This window comes from Calypte anna, chromosome 5A, assembly GCF_003957555.1.
Source record: "Calypte anna isolate BGI_N300 chromosome 5A, bCalAnn1_v1.p, whole genome shotgun sequence".
NCBI classification, from domain to species: domain Eukaryota; kingdom Metazoa; phylum Chordata; class Aves; order Apodiformes; family Trochilidae; genus Calypte; species Calypte anna.
Window position 1 is genome coordinate 1,095,341 of NC_044251.1, and position 17,387 is coordinate 1,112,727.

General features: G+C 42.7%; 1 protein-coding gene across 5 annotated transcripts in view; it reads left to right on the forward strand.

The window, feature by feature from the left end:
* SIPA1L1 (signal induced proliferation associated 1 like 1) overlaps positions 1-11,841 on the forward strand; it is a 228,744-nt gene extending 216,903 nt beyond the window's left edge. For 4 of the 5 annotated variants that reach the window (XM_030451666.1, XM_030451665.1, XM_030451667.1 and 1 more), the window contains 6 exons: positions 136-301; positions 3,261-3,504; positions 5,948-6,094; positions 8,303-8,417; positions 8,907-8,988; positions 9,749-11,841. In XM_030451666.1, coding sequence (XP_030307526.1) covers positions 136-301; positions 3,261-3,504; positions 5,948-6,094; positions 8,303-8,417; positions 8,907-8,988; positions 9,749-9,892 — 898 coding nt within the window. In that variant the 3' untranslated portion in view covers positions 9,893-11,841. The remainder of the gene's footprint in view (positions 1-135; positions 302-3,260; positions 3,505-5,947; positions 6,095-8,302; positions 8,418-8,906; positions 8,989-9,748) is intronic. The other variant, XM_030451669.1, reaches the window with a different exon arrangement.
* Positions 11,842-17,387: the final 5,546 nt, after the last annotated feature.

Genomic DNA, 17,387 nt, shown 5'->3' on the forward strand with positions numbered 1-17,387 from the left:
TCCTTCCCTCCTCCACTCCCCCTACCTAGGTTTTTATTTTTAAAAATTCAGGGGTGCTGTGTTGCCTGGGTCTTTTTTCATGCCTCCTGCCCCAGAGTTTTGAGCCCTGAATGTGTCTGTTCCATTCCATTTAAGACGTCACCAGAGTGATGGCAGTGAAATGGCCCATCCCCGGCTGCGAGCCTCGGCCAGAGATCTGCGAGCATCACCAAAACGAGTGTCCAAGTCCACTGTTGAAGAAGACCTGAAGAAATTAATAGATCTTGATAGCCCAACACCTGAATCCCAGAAGAATTTTAAGGTATGTGTGTTAAAGAGAATCTGTCATTTGGCAATCTCTCAGTAGAGCTGAGGAAAATCTGGGAATCCTCCAAGAGCAGCACATAAGTGTCTTCTGATTTGAGTCATAGTTGGTTGTTACTAAATGGGAAAGTGTAAAGCTACACTTTGTAAGAATTCTGTGATTAGTTGCTACCTAGGCATATCAACTAATACAGCAAATGTTTCAGTTTGTAAAAGGATGAAGCCTGTGCAGCTCTTATGATTTCTGTGTTGAAAGTGCTGAGTACTTTCAAAGCAGTCAGAGCTGAAGTGCTCGTTCATACTGAGAATACACAGTTGGACTTTGCATTGGACTCAGGAGGTTCTCAGATAGGATAATGCAAGGCATTCCCTGAATTCTTATCATGGACAGAAAAGAATCTGTTTGCCACAGACTTGTCTGCCAGAGAAATACATTTGGGAACATTTTCTTATTACACTCACTGCAATACTATTACATTCTTGTGTGCAAATTGATAGTGACTAGTATACTAAATTGCAAAGAGACTTTAAAACTGCTTGGTCATGAAAAAACATGTATTGCTGTGTTAGGCAATGGAATTGTTCTTCTCTACTTGCATCACTAGGCAGTGAACTTGTCGACACGATTGCTCCTTGCAAAGAACACTTTTATGCCTCTCTAATCCTGCTACTGCACGAGGAACTGTATGCTACTGCATGCTCCCTCAACTTAACCATGTCTTTATGCAGAAGTTAGAAATGCATCCTAACGTTCTTCAAAATGTGTATAACAACACAAAAGTGCATATATTGATTTTTTTTCATCTATCATTTTGAAGAGAATGTCTTGATTTCTACCGTCTCCTCAGGCTCATCACCTCTAGAACCCAAATGGTTTCCACAGCAACCGTGCAGAAGAGAGAGCTGTAGCTTCTATCTTTGCTTGTGAAAACCCAAAGTGGTTTATAAGAACTTCTAAGTGCTAGGTTCCACACACAGATTCTTTCAGTGTTACTTTTGAGGGCAAATAAAAAAAACCCCAAACACCCTTGTCAATGGCAAAGTATCTTTTTCTTACATCTGCAGTAGTTGTGAGGGGAAGGGGCATGGGCCATGTGGGCATCTTCTGTTGGGTTTTTTTGGGCAAGGCAATTGTTCTTATTCCAAGAAATTCCATTGTGCTTAAGGAGGTGATCTGAATACCATGGAAAAAAACTTATTGTTTTTCTGCTTTGGGGGCAGTGAATCAGTTCCTGCCCTGGTCTGTAACTGCAACAAATACATAAACTCAAGTTACACTTCCGATAAATTTCATCAAGTTAATACCCTTCTATCACACCAATAAATTAAATATTTTAAAAGTAATGCCCACTGCATGACTTCTGTTTCATCTTACAAAAAGGTTGCTTTTGTGGCATAATCTTTTTGTGACAGTTTAAAACATAAGAAGAATGATAATGTCTTTCTTTGATTTACTGCACCAAGGCTTTGTTTGCTAACAGAACTTGTTCTGTCTGTGATTATCTGTCTTGTGCAGTTTTTGCTATTTTACCCCCTACTCAGGCATTATATCTTCTCAAACACATCACCTCTCTTTTTCTCTTCCCTCTGCTGTTATTACCAGAAGACAATTCCTACTCATGTTGCTGCTCTTCTGACTTCTGGCTTTTAAATTTCAGAGTAAAAAAGGCAGTTTAATGGTCAATGTAAGGTAGTGACAACTGTGTTCCAGTTGCCATTTCTGTTGTACTGACTGTATATACAAGGTTTGTACTGTGATGGGCATGTTCTGAGGGAGGCAATGTAGAAGAAGAAGTATGAGACAATAGAAGTTGGCATTGGATGTGGCATTTTGATGGTAGCAAGTTTTTGGAAGTAATCTGAATTGTTTCTGATCCTTAATCAAAAAAACAAAATGTGCAGCAGTCTTAATACTATTAATAGTAACATTTGTAACATTTTTGGCAAAAAAAAAATTACCAGATTGTCTTCTACTGTACAGCACTGATAGTCCCTCCTCCATGCTTTTCTCCCACCCTGTGGTGTGGGATTTTGATCACGAGAACAGGTTACCACCTGTTTAAACATTTTATTTCTCTTCCTGAAAAGAGAGAATCATTTTTATGTGGCAATGAGCAACTCTTTATATTGTTTGATCACTCTTCCCAGAAATTGTATTCTCATCATGTTTTTAAAACTTGCTTACAGAGCAAACGAGGGTGATAAGGTACTTTTTGTTTGCTGCTTCTCCATGGAAGCCTTTGGACCAAATTTCAACTACTCTATAGATAAATGTCACAGAGATAGCTTATGTTGCTGCAGGTTTCATGAAGGTTGGTGTCTCTGCTGAAGGGAATGGTTACACCTTCTTTGGCACCAGCTCACTGGTACACAAGTCAAGGGTGACCACAGCGTTGGTCACCTCTGTGGAGCACAGAGGAAGCTGGGATGATGATGATGAGACATCAGCTCTGTTACTCATAGCAGTATTTACTGCATTTTGATTCCAATCCTTCTGAAGAATCAAAGCACTGGTGGGCGTTCCTAGTTGTTCAGTAATGAGGGACCTTTAATTAGCTGGCATTTGCTGGTGCTCTGCCTGCAGGAAGGCAGCCTCCCCTGGGCACAAGAGGAGCTCTGGTTTATGCAGCTCTCAGTCTGTTTCTGTACACACCGTCTTTGCTACATGTCAGCTCTAGGATCCATGAGGGCTGCCTCAGGTTTCCACTTTCAGGAGAAGTTCGAAGAGTATTTAAAAGGTAGAACATGAAACAGCATAAAAAAGACCTATAGATTTTATCTAGTTATAATCTCCTTCAAAGCAGGTCCCTTCAGTTCCTACCCACTTGGAAAAAATACTGTGTTAACACTTGTTTTCTTACTTGAAAAGTGTTTCAAAACTATTTCACCTCAAGAATTCAGAAGTTTCTTTACTGATTTTTTTTTTCTCATTTCTGTTTGTTTTTATGAATGTGTAGTCACACACTCTGTCCTGTCAGTCTCCCTTTCCCAGCACTCCTACCACAAGGCGTGCCTTGCAAAGGACTTTGTCAGATGAGAGTATTTACAGTGGTCAGAGGGACCACTTCTTCACCTCACGGGCCTCACTTCTGGACCAAGCCATGCCAAATGATGTACTGTTCACCAGCACCTACCCTTCTCTCCCGAAGTCGCTGCCGTTACGGAGACCATCATACACCTTGGGAATGAAATCTCTCCATGGTGAGCCTATTCCTCATTTTTCTGCTTTCAAAGAAATCCTTTTTGAGTCACATTCAGGGAACATGTTTGTCAAAGCAATAAGTACTTCCATCTTGATTTTGCTAGAATGAGGACTCTAGTCACATTTCCTGAAAATATAAAATAGGATGGGAATGTTTATTTCCTTGCTTCAGAGGCTGTAAGACTGCATGGCTGGTCACACAGTCACCTTGTGGAATGAGCACAAAACTGTCTCGTTGGCTTTCTTCCAGGGACTATTATATGCCTGGTTATTCACCAGTGTCATTTCCTGTACTGTGAGATGAGAGGAACAAAAGGCTACTAGGAAAGAAGTAATATAAAAGTGAATACATACTAGTGGACACCTGGGTGTATGACTACACCAGATGCAGCTTCTGTTGCATCAGCTGTTTTTAAAATCACTTCCTTTTTACAGGATTTGCGTTACTTTAGTTACAGCTAACAAGAGAAGTTACTTGGGAAACTGCTGTCAGGAGGGTGCTCAGCCTTTACCCATTAATTTACTGAAAAGCCTCAGTGTGATGCTGCATGTGAATGTCTCCCTTAGTGAGAAAGGGAATTTTCACAGGTTCCTGTTGTACCTCGTAACTACATGCATGGTAAATGTGTTGTTCAGAAATAGAGCTCAATCTCACAGTGTAGGATTCTGCCATATTTTCTGAAGATGTAGTATCTCCTCTGATTTATTCATGTTTTAGTATGCTTCAAGAGAAAAACGTAGGGCTGTGGATAGATTCAGCTCTCTGTATTGAGCCTGAAGCACAGTCTGCATTGGGACACACAGGGTACATCTGACAGCCTCTTTTAGATTATTTTCCTCTGCCTGTGATCATCAGGCATCAGTTTGCAGTGTTGGACCTGACATTTTCATGAGCTGTTGTTTCTGTACAACATGTTTCTTGCGCAGGAGTCAGAAACTGAGCTCTCTTAATTTCTGGCTTTTATGTGCACTAAAATAATTGTGCAGATTTGGTTACACTTGTAAGTGGCTGCTGGATTTGCCTTCTGAGGACTTGGGGTCAGATGATTATTGAAGCCAGCTGAATACAAGTGGGAAGCATCACTTGGTCTCTTTTCATTTTTGATGCCTGTATTTTCTGAAAAGAATATCATAAAACCTTCTTTCCCTGTCACGTTCTCTTCCACCCCAAACCAATTGCTGCTCCTAGCAGGTAGGCTTTCTATTTTTGTCAGAAAAACAAGATGTTCCATTTTCTATAAAATGTAGGGCCTGCACAATAAAGAACCAGCTCCTTGAGGGGTACACAAGTTGTCTCCACACACATACACTTTTCTTTGCTGAGAGGATTATGTAGAGTTGACTATTTAATACAAATGTTTGTTGGCTTTCAGCTATTCAAAATTCTTTGGATTCAAAGATCTTAATAACAAAACATCCATTCCAGAGCACCTTCATTTGTTTTGAAGAGAGACAACAATGAGCTAAAGATATTCTTATCTCCTCACCTGTCTTAACTAACAACCAAACCCACACTTGTAAAACTGGTCATTTTTCACGTGGTTAGTTTTTAATCCTAACTTTGTGTATCTTTTTACTAATGGTAAACATGTCCCTGCTAAGCACTTCCCAAACAACTGCCCTCTTCTGGGGAGAAAACACAAGAATCCTCCATGTTGATGCTGAACTCAATTCAAGTTTATAAAAGGTGAACACACACAGAGGCACAAAAAATAAACAGCTTTTAGAGCAATGAAGTGAATGCACTGTAGCTTTTCTGCTCATTGTTTTCCAGGCAGCATTATTACTTAGCTAAAGTTATTAGGAACTTATTTTAGTTCTTGAAGTTATATAGTTATTACACTTCTCAAAAGAAAGTGGGGGATAGAACAACAAGAAGAAGCAATTCAACCAGTGCCATGTGTCTTCCAGTGAGCTTGTGTTCTGCCCACCACATTGTCTTTCTGCTCTCTCTGTCCCAAATGGATTCTTCACTGTACCCTGCTTCTTTCCCCTGTGCCCAGTCCATCTTCTCCCTTCTGTATCTTTGGTACTTAAAATGCCACCTACAATTTTTTGAAAACTTTCTTTATACCTTAACAAAGGAAGCAAGTTGAGTTGTTGTTGCTTCTGAGCAACAAATGTATTTTTACAGGAGGTGTCAGGCAGTGTTGAAGCCCCAGCAGGCTGTGTAGAGCCCTCCAGAGAGTATCTTCAGCTGGTGCAGATTCAGGGATCATTGGGTAGAAGCACAGACCCCAGCCCCAGTGCTGGGGGGAGACAGGGATTGGCTTCTGAAGTGCTAAGATGCAAAGATTCAGACAGGTGGATGTCCCAGTGAGAAGCACTGCCTCCGAAAACTAGCTTGTAACATGCTGCTTTTGGTTAACTTCTTAAGGAATTTTGGGTTGTTTTTTGGTTTTCTTTTTTGAGAAGTTTGTAATTTGTTCTGCATTACTCTAGGAGAGTTTTCTGCCTCAGACAGCTCCCTCACAGATATCCAGGAGCAAAGACGGCAGCCCATGCCAGACCCTGGTCTTATGCCATTGCCTGATTCTGCCTCTGATCTGGATTGGTCAAACTTGGTAGATGCTGCCAAAGCCTTTGAAGGTAAGTTTTCAGAATAATAATTAGAAAGTTGGTCTTTGTGCTTGCTTCATTAAGGAGTGGTGGTGGTGTTTTTTAATCTCAACTTTAATCTTCTTAATCTCTTGTCTTTAGTTGTTGCTCATTTGTACTTAGCATGAAGCTTCAGCTCATTTAAAATAGCAGCTCCAACCTAAATAGTCTGAAACTTTGCATGCAACACTCAGATATTGTTTCTCCATACTGGAATCCTTCTGTGCTATGGTTTGTCTAAATCTCTGTGCAGCTGGCTACTTTTCATTTCATGTAGAGCAGCTGCCGACATCACAGCCAGGGTGAAAAAGACATCTGGCACAGAAGTACTGAAGTGTAATGGCAGGGGAACAGCAGATGAGCATACTGATGATTGCTTACTGCACTAGAAAGAAGTTTCTGTAGTGCAGCTGAAGTGTGCTGCCAAAGTAATTTGGGAATCACACCTTGTTGGTAGATAGGTTTCCATTGCCACTCTTCCCTTTACATACTCGGAATACACAGACTTGCACAGGAAGTGTCAGCTCATCCTATGGCACTTTCTGTCTCCTCAGCACTTAGTAAACTGAAGAGACCTGTAAGCTGCCTATATATTTGTATTAAAAAAATTAAATACACTTCAGCCCAAAGGGAGTGTGCCTTACAGTTACTATAATCCAATGGCAATGTCTTCTAGCTGCATTAAATATAAGTGCCTTTTTCTAATTTCTGCATAAATGCTGTCTCACCTTAATGAAAGTGTTTTCACTGATCCTGAATCTTTTGGACATTATTCTTCATGCTTGGAGAAGGCTGTTAAGTAACTTGTTTTCTTGTCTGTTCTCTGGTAGTAGCCATATACATGGGGGAGATTTATTTGACTTCCCTATTAAAGTGAATCCCTCACTTTAGTAGGCACCAGACTCATTTGTTTTCTCTTTTGGAGTGTCAGCAAAGTCACTGTGGTGCAGGAAGTACACTGACAACTCAGGTGAAGAAAAGCTGTGGTAATTTGCTGGCTGGCACCTTCATCTCATGGCTGTGAAAATATATTCAGATTTGACTTAGAGAGGGAACAGCTTTCTGATGTCAGTATCCTCCCAATCATCTCTAGGCTCTGCCAGGTGCCAGTAGGGAATGACAAGTACCAAGCAGCCTAAATTCTGATTTGTGATCCAGGACTCCTCTCTTCTACCTTGTTGGTTGGTGTCTTCAGCACAAGCCCCCAAAGTTGCAAATAGTGATACTTGAAACCAGGTGAAACAAAAGCTGCCTACATCCCTGAGCTACACCAACCTTCAGTATTTTGATTCAAAAGAAAAAAGAGAGTAGCAGGAAAAATTCCATCAGATACCAAGACACATAATTTTAGCCTTGCTGAGAGAGCAGAATATAAAACTGACAAGCAGAAGATGATGATACTGTTTTGTCTTTTGTCATGAGACATCTGCAGCTGCTGAGGGAGAGAGATGTTAATGTATTAAACTAAAAAGTGTTTGTGTTACTGTTTGTGCTAGGAAACTCCAGAGGCAGGGACAATCAGTAGTTTACATGACATGTGATAGTGATTTAGAGATGTGTTAAAACATCTGAGAAGTTACAGGACATAAGAGTGTAGACAAAAGGTGGGAAAGAGGTTTCACATTTCAAGCTGAAAATGTTTTCTAATGCATAAGGAAAACATTTCAAGTTGTGAAAAATTACAGTGGTAATTTGACTTTCCACGTGTATATGGTGCACAGTGAGCTTTTCTTTACTCAAGATAAAGGGATCTATGCAGTAAAGGAAGCTAAATGTACTTTTACTGGCTGGTGTCCTGCAGTTGTGCCCAGGAAGTTCTGTGCAGCTCTTCTTCCAGCTTAGCTTCTTGCCTGTCCTAGAGGTGGCCGTGGTTCAGCTCTGAGCACTGCTGTGGTATTTGTGCTTTGCACTCCTGCTGAAGAGCTGCTTAGCCTGAGGGTGAGCCATGATCTGTGAGAGCACGAGAGCATGCAGTGCTGTGCCAGAGGTATTCCTTGCTTGTTGAAACCAATACAGTGGAAGACCTAGTGCAAAGGTTTGCAATGCCAGTTTGCTTCTGCCAAGTGGTATGTCATATCAGCTTATCTTGGTTGAGACAGACTTCTGGGATTGCTTGGAGATCCTGCAGCATAGCTGTTGCACTGTGCACGAATAGATAATCATTTCTGCTGACTTTTTTTTTCCTCTGGATGTTCTCAGTTCAGCGAGCTTCATTCTTTGCTGCTGATGATGAAAATCACAGACCTGTGAGTGCTGCCTCCAGCAGTGACCAGGCTGAAGACCCGCTTAGCGCACAGTTAAAGCCTTACACAGGGTAAGTAAATACACCAGATCTTTTCTTCAGCTACAAACCAAAAACAAAAGTATAGGAACAACTTTGTTTGGAAGCCACCTCCAGGCTTCACAGAGCTCTTCACCAGTGAAGAGCATGAAGATGGTGGCAGGAAGTGAAAAGAGAAGACTCACAAGTACAGTTGAACCTTTTGCCAGGCTCCTTCTTGTCTGAGATGTTCATGAAAGTGTCCAAAGCAATGGTAACTCAAGGCATATATAATGAGTAGAATGAGATGTCAAGTGATTGGATGGCCCCACTTAATCATGAGTTAAATCTGTTCTGTTGGTTAAAGTGCTACACGTGTTCTGTGTACTCTTTGTTGGGGTCTTTTTGTTCATTTTGTACATTCTTAGTATACCTAAGTGCATACCTACATAAAGCCATTTGGTGTAGGCAAGGCCATTAGTTACCCTGTGTGAAGACAGTAAATCATATCAAGACCTGTTTCTTGTTTCCTGATTTCAACAGTAAAGAATCTCCTCCAACTCTTGCCTCTAAAGTGGACCAGCTGGAAGGTTTGCTGAAGATGCTGCAAGAGGATTTAAGGAAGGTAAACACTGAATCTACAGAAAGTCTGTAAAATGTGCTTAGTGCTGACAGGTGATGCTAATAACTGTGTAATCCTGTTTTGCCATGCCTGAGTCTTTGACAGTCTCATCCTTGTATGAGAAAAAGATATTTCTTTACTCTGTTCCTTAGTTCATACTTCTAATTGTGCAAGTCTAGGGTGGAGTGTCTAAATTTCTTGGCATCTGATTCCTCTGCTTAAATGAGAAGAATGACTCAGGTTACCTCCACTCCTAATTCAGGTGACACTGAGAAGCTTGAGGTTAGTCCATGTAAATACATGATGTCCAAAAGTGATAGTATTATCTAAACTTATGAATTCTATGGTGAAAAATTCCAGTATTGCTTTCCTGCCTGCTTGGTCCAAGAAGGATCTGCTGTGGTCAAAAGAAAAGTCTCTCAGCTGGGGAAGTATTTGCAGGAAAATTTCCTATCCCTTATTTAGTTAACCATCAGCAGCTGTACATAGATACAGGTATGGAACAGCACGTGCCCATTTTTATTTCACCACTTGGGGAGCCAGCTTCTGTATTAGACTGTAATAAAGAGAAATCCTGCTCATGGAAGCAAAAAGTTGGGAATGAAATGTCACAGATGTCCCCTAGATATAAAGCCATGTGTTACTGCACATAAAATTCATATAAAAAATGATACACGCTCTCTTGAGAGTCTTGCCTCTTGGTAGAGGTAGGGAGCATGACCTGAAATTTCCACTAAGCTCTGTATTTTTCCTCATGCCTAAGGAAAAAGAGGACAAGGCCAGTCTTCAGGCTGAAGTGCAACATTTGCGGGAAGACAACCTGAGGTTACAGGAGGAATCCCAGAATGCAACCGAGAAACTGAAGAAATTCACCGAGTGGGTTTTCAATACGATCGATATGAACTGACAGCAGTGTACAGGGAAGGAAACTATCTGTTATGAATATTGTTACTGGGACTTAAGCTTTAATGCCACCTATATCATGACATGTGAAATTATAGTCAGAGCACTTCCCTGTCCTTCATCCTCCAATAACCCTTTTTTGCATCTCTGCGCGCACTCAGAACAATTGCAGATCAACAATCAATGTCTGCCTTTTGTAGAAAAAAAAAAGTAAATAATTTTAAAAGGTAAAATAAAAGTTTAACTGCTAAAATGTGAATGTCTATTTTTTGCACATTGTCTCTTTATCTGTTATGTACAGAATGATTTGGAGGCAGGGTCAGGCTTGCTGTTCCATCTGCCTCTGTTTCCATTAATTCCCGTTAATTCCTTTCTCTTTGTTTCAGGTAATCTGCTTTTCCTTGCAGCTTTGGCAAATATTATGACATCTAGAAATTTAGAAAGAAGTTTTTATTTTACTGCTTTTCTTACATTGTTTTCTGAAGTATGCCTCAGACAAGGGGACATAATGCAATGTTTTAGGTGTCTCCTTAGCAACTTGCGCTTGACTGCTAGTGCTGCCTTCCCATACGCTGCAGAGAACGTGTGCCCATAGTGTATGGTACAGTACAACCAGCAGCATAACGTTTGGAGAGGGACTGGAGACATGAGCCACGGGTGAGGCGTGTGATCACACATCTATTGTATTAGCCTTTCTGGTGGCCTTTGTTTCCTGTGGAAACAATGGCTGTAAGTAACTTTATAAACAGCAAAACTCGGCATGCTGCAGTTCATACTGTGTCAGGCAGGCTAAGAGACACTGAGCACTGCTGCTGTGCTGCTTAAGTATTGTCCCCTTCCCTTCCTGGGGAACCTGTTACTTGCATATGTGCAGAAGACTTAGGCTGAAGTTGTAAAGAGATTGAGATTTCTTTCCCTTGAACTGTTTCCATGAAAATCCACATGAACCCTCTCTGTGCACCTGCCCTCCCGTTCTGTTTCTCTGCACATCCCAACTCACGTGTTTGTTCAACTTGTGTTTTATTACATGAGAGGTCTTACAGCTCTTTCACTGTGGTAGACAGAGGAATATGGAAAGGTCTATTGAAGAAGTGTAATTTTCAAAGGACTGGGATAGGATTAGAGCTCTCAAGTCCCCAATCCCTGTGAAACTGCCTCGCATGAGATTTCCCAAACTGCCTCATGCCAGGAAAGTTAATTTCTTGTTCTTTGAAGGAACAGCTGACTTGCCACAACATGTTACCTCTCCAGAACATATTTTAGGTGTCAGAAAACAACAACTTGTGAGCACCGCAGTCTGCAAAGGCACTGAACTTTGCAGAGTGCTGAGAAACCTTTTTTATTCCTTTCTGAGGATACATACTGTCACTACCTTAATCAATATTGCCTTGCATAAAGTGCAGTATATTTGGGGGTTAATTTCAAGAGCATCCACTCCCTCCCCTTTACCATATTCCTAAACAGACAGATTAAAATTGTTGGGCATAGAAACTTCCTAACTCTCTTCAATTCCTTTTTTCATGCTCTTTAATCTTTCTCTGCACAAGTACACACTACACTCCAACCTCAAACTTTACTTGTGATGCTAATCCCCATGGAGTTCTTCTCCAGTGTTTTGTCATGGAAATGGATCTCTTTGGAACTATTTCTGGAGTGCTTTTGTAAAGGTTTAGAATGTCTTGGGTTTTTTAATGACTTGTATGAAGGAGATTTATATAATGCCTGATATTATTTGTAAATGGGAAATATTGCTAACATCTCTGAACATCCTGAAGTCTTGCTTTCACTCTCTTTTATTTTTAAGTTTGGTTTTTATTTTATTTCAAAAAAATATTTTGGGACTTGGGGCAGACTATTTATTAGAGTTTTGCAACAGAGTTCTTGTATGATGCCACTGAAGGCTACTTGTAAAATTCTGACAATAAAACTCATTTTAAAGGCTCTTCTAAACCATTTTCTTCTGATTTTGTTGGGTTTGTTGTTCTGAGACTTTCCAGAGAGTCCATTTCTCCCTCCTTTCTTCTCATACCACTTTTCTTAGTGTTTAGCAATAGAAAAGTTTCATTCTCCATCAGATTTCTACTCTTCACTTTGGAGGTCATTACTTGGTATGTATACACACATTTCATGCCTTGACTTTTTATGTGTATTATTGCACAAATATACTTTTTTTCCCCTTTTTACAAGGTTTTGATAGCTTTAACACTAACAGTGAGCTTCAGCAGACTGATCTGGTAAAGAGGGGCACTGCTTTTTAATCATTTATAAGGATATTAGGACCTACTTGGGAAAACTGAAGCTGATTTAAGTTAAAACCAAACTTGGCTGGCACATCTGCCCAAGAACAAGCACATTTTTCAACATCTGAGAGCTAGATCTGTGAGTGTTAGGTTTGCTTTGTTTTCTGAATCTCTTCCTTTGACTTGGGAGATGATCTTAGACATATTTTGAATTATTTTTTTTTGGCCTTGTGGATCACCATTCTGCGTGGCTCAAAAATGTGGAACTATGCCAGCCTGCTGGAAAGTTTCTTCTAGATGACTGAATGGAACCCAGGGAGAGAAAATTCATCTCTTTCAACTGGTGAAGTACCCAACCAAGAGAGCTCTGAAGCAGCCAGACCAAACAGAAGTATCTGATTGAAAAGTATGGGTTGAATCTTGGAACAAAAACTAGATGCTGTCCTACCATTTGTAATTGGGTACTGGTAATTGAGTTGAAGCAAAAATTTTCCTGCAGGTCAAGGAGTTGCCCTGCCCACGTTCATAGTGAGTGCACACCAGAGGTTCCCACACTCCACCATACACACTGTTAGGTCAGCCTAGACCAAGGCAAGATCTGACTTGCAGACATCTCCTCACAGACTGAGTAGTTCCTGGCCTAAGCAGAAGGCAGGTGGCTGTGGGAGGAGTGTGGGTAACAGGGGCTGCCTTCCTATGTCACCCATTTCTCTCAAAAAAAGGGATGTTTTTGTATTCCTTGTCTGTGGTGTAGTGTGAAGGTGCTGTTGTCCCTGATGAGTGTTTTGGGTAGCCAGATGTGGCTGGTGCAGCAGCAGGAGGCTGCCTGCTCTCCCAATCCCCAAGTCAGTGGGCAGGGGCCTGTCACCATGGGGGGCTGCAACTGGCATCTCAGATAATACTCTTATCAGAAGTGATGCAGGGTATAGGTAACAGGTGAGGTGTGAAGCACACAGAAGCTGGGATTGTGAAGGGAAAGGCTGGTGCAAAGGTGCCCGGGGAAGCCAGCTCTGGAGTGAGGGAAAAGCCGTGGGGATGGAATGTGGTGCATCCAGGTTTTACTCCTCTAAAAGCCTGTTGCTTCTGTGGGGAGCTGTGTTCCAGACCCACTGAATGGGTACTGTGAGAGATCCTTTTCCCCCACCTTTTCCTTTTGTGGGAAAGGTCTCCATGAACCAGACACAACCTGGGAGGGTTGTCTTGTCCATTTTTAAAACCTTTACATAATCCTCTTTTCTCCTAGTGCCTTCTTTTGAATAGATGGTTCACAGATTCTCTTTTGAAGCAATCAGTTGTCTCCCAGCAGACACTTCAGTATGGTGTTAATCCTGTATGTGGGCCCCTGGGTTTGCTGCAAGGCAACAGGGGAACAGGAGCAGTTACTGGCCATGAGCTGGTATGGCATCCATACCATCCATACCAATCCAAGATTGATTCCCTGTCCCTCTTCCACCACTACAGCTGAGGCTTTGCTGAGGGAGTTACTCATGGACAGGAGCTGGACAATGAGTTGATGAGGCTTGTACAGATGTCTTCATCTTTTCCTGATATTTGTGCTGAGGAAATCCTTGCTGTGCTGTTTGAAGTGAGGCTGGAGAGGAAACAGCTCAGAAATACGTTGATTTCAGAGCTCTGCACTAAGACCTCCTCCCCTACCTGAGGCTGCAGCTTCAGCTGAGCTTGAAGGGAGCAAGGCTGAGGAGATTGTATGAGTTGAACTTGCTGGGGGGCTGTTTCCCCGAAGCCCACAGTGGCTGGTGGCAGCCACCTACACTCACTTTCTGCAACAGAGAGCAGCTGCAGCCACTGTCCAGGTCAGAAGACCCTCTCCCACAGCAGCCCTGGGGGAGTCATGCTCAGTTTTGGGGTGACACAGGTGGCTGCCAGGGGACCTTGTGAGGTTTACAAGGTGTGTAAGTCCCTCTTTTGGGTGTCTTTGGCACTTGCACAGACTTGTGTCCCTCCAGATTTCAGTGTGTCCCAGGCACCTTGTGTTTCTCCTAGAAGTTTGGTGTCTGAATGATTTAAAGTTGGCTGGGGATGTTGGTGGCACAGTGTGGGCAACACGAGTGGGAGCTTCCACGAGTAATAAAACCAGGGTGCTGCAGGAAGCTGCACAGCCTTTCCAAACTGCAGCCATGGGGGCTGTAAAGTTTTTGGTCTCTAACTCAGGGCTGGAAAAATCTTCAGGAAGTCTCACGTCCAATCTCTGACCGAAGCTGGGCAGCTCTGAGGTTGCTCAGAACTTGATACCTAGTTGGGTCTTGGAAACCTCTTGAGGATGAAGACTGCAGTCGTGCTGAGCAGTATGTGACTGTCCTTATTGTGAAAAGGTTTGTCGTTTTATCAGGGTTATTAGAAAAAATGTGCAACCTGAGCAGCAGTTCCTGGCTTCTTTTCCCCGACATTACTCAGGAGCTCATGACACAAGAGCCTGCCTGTATCCTTGAGAAGTGCTGTCCCCTGCCTGCAGCCAGCAGCACAGCCTGTGCTTTTGCTTTCCAGCGTGGCAGGAAGGAGGCCCTGCAGCTTTGTTTGCTCCACTACTGCTCTTCCTACAGTACAGTCCTGATGTTTTTTTCTAGAGATTTCTCATTTCTGTACTCAGTATTACTTATTCGTGCTTTAACCAAACCTAGTCTGAACCCTCTGGATCTGCTTCACCCTGCACTGCCTGTGAGAAGGATGTGTGCTGTTAGGATAAGCACAGCTGCTGGGCAGGAAAGAGACCAAGGCAGCTTTTATCATGCAAAGAACTCAAAGACAGAAAGTAGGATGTGCTCACGGACCAGGTCTGGATGTGGGTATCCTAATCTCATGTGATAATGGCAAACGCTTCCAGCTAGTAACTAGAAAAAGCTTTCATGCCACAGGGGAGAAAAACCCAAAACCAAGGACTTGTCCTGCTGCTGGTTTCAACTTTTTTTTTCTGTTTGTTGTTTTTTCCTGTTCTGTTGTCCTTATGCTTCTTTCCACCTGCTCCTGTGCTTCTCCTTGAGCAGAGTTTGTGCATTGTGCTTGGTGTCTGCTGATTGCTGTTCTGCCACTCGGGCTCTGGTGCAGCACAGCTGGGGCTGAGCTGAAAAGCCAGACTGGATCAAGTCCTTGAAGCACTTGTTGAACAAAGGAGCTTGACTGCTCACTTGGTTTTGTGAAAGGGGTCGAGGGAAATTTGCATCTGCTCTGCATCTCACACCCAAAGTTGAGTTTGCTTAAGTGGAGGTGGGAGGCTCAGTTGATGACTCTGTATGGAATGATCAAGGCAGAGATAATGCCTGGGATGTGTCTGCCCAAATTCAGCAGAAACAACCAGGATGTGCTTGCCTGGCAGCCACAGCTCTGCTGTGCCAGCTCCTATCCAGCCACAGAATGGGTGACAGCTTAGGGAGATCTCAGTCTCTTATTTCCTCCTTGAGACATTGCATTTGATCCTAATAATAGTGGGATTATACAAATGCACATCTATTTGCTTTTAACATTTTTTGCAGCTCTTTTTCTTATCGTTTTCTTTAGGTTTTTTTCAAGGTGTGCATCAACATTTGACAAATGCCATTCTTCATTGAGCATCTTGGCACTCTTGTCAGTCACCACAACCTGTGAGGCCTGGTAGTACAGCAGACTGACAGGTTGCTTTGTGACCACCCTTGCTTTATATTCTTCCCCTGCTCATGCTCAACACGTAGCCTGGACTGCAGAAAAAGATGGGGCAGAGAGAGGTACATAGAAATGGTTTCTAGCTTATTCTTTGCCTCTTAATATTAATGCTTGGCTGTGTTTTGCCATACTTATGACTGGGGAATTTTGTGTATATGCAGTTTCCAAGATGACCTGGGGGAAGGCAAATACCTGAGAGCTGCTCCATATTCAGGCACCAAGCAAGAAATTCTCTCCTCTTCTTGATGAGCAGCTTGATGAGGTTACACCTGTAGCATGGAAAACACGAGTCTCCCTCTTCCCTGTGATTTCTCTTTCAAGGCTTCCTGTGGCCTAAAAGCTGCACTGACTCTAGCATTAGTTCCAGAGCTCTGATTTGATTGCCCTGATTTCCCAGTTAGATCTCAACTGACATTCTCCACTTGCAGGTTTTAGCCAGATGTATTTTCCAACTGAGCCACCATCATTAGATGGTCAAAATATAGGACATATCACAGCCTATTCAGGAGAAAAACATCAGGATGTGAGCACAGAGTGTGGCTGTCCAGTCTCTGTAAGATGGGCTCCCCCTTGTCCCACCACTCCTGCCAGTTTTGAGTGTGCTGCCTGCATCGTGTCACCTTTGTGGCTGGAATGGGCAGAAATGATGGGGAGTGCTTCACATAAAGGTGATGGCAGGCAAAACCACCCCCCTCTGAGGTCAAGAAGAAGCAGAGAAGTTCTTCACTCAACAGTCAATAGAGGAGCCTCAGCTGCCTAGACAAGAACCCTGAAGGAGTTTTCCTAGCAACCTAGTGGCTAGTAGAACAGGAAAAACCAGAACTGCTCTCTCTGAGAATCCAACCATTGCACTGACAGAGATGGAACAGGTGGAGTGAAACTTGGTATGTAGATGCACATCAATCCTTCTGTTACCTAAGTTTTCATAGTGAGAAGCAATGAAGTAGTCTTGGAGCATGCCTTTGGGAACACAGAGAAATTTGTTTCAGATTTGTGAGGTGTTCAGGAGGGGAGAGGAAGTTGTTTTAGTTTTTTAAGGCACACTATCCACTTGCAGCCTTGTCTCTTTTAAAATAGACTGTTTAGTGGCCTTATACAAGGCAGATTTGGGAAGGACAATTGGCAGTATCTAAGTTCACAGAGGCAGTTTTGTTTTCACAAGGTGCTTATGTGGGTGAAATGCTGAATTTCTGCTTGCTCCTGAACTTCACCCCATGTGGTGAGTAATAACAATGAGATTGCCCCTTATGTGGCTTTGTACTTGTGAGCTCTGTAGCCACAATCAGCTCAAAACAGGAGGCTTGAAGGGAAGGGTCATGCTTTCAGAAGAGCCATTCTTTGGGTTAGGGAAGACAGCAGAAAAACTTCGGTCCTTCCAGGAGACTCAGAGAGACTTGGAAAGCAAGGAAATGGGGCCAGGTTTCTCAAGGGCACAAGATGGAGTCCTGAGTGGGATCTCCCAAAGGGTGTGCACCAGTGAGGTGCACAGCAAGTTCAGGTACCATGCCAGGAACATGAGGAAGCTCTGTGCTCTGGCAGTCTTTGGCCAGCCACCAGATCCCTGGGCCAAGGCTGTGCCCAGAAAAAAGCTGGCTGACCCACTTT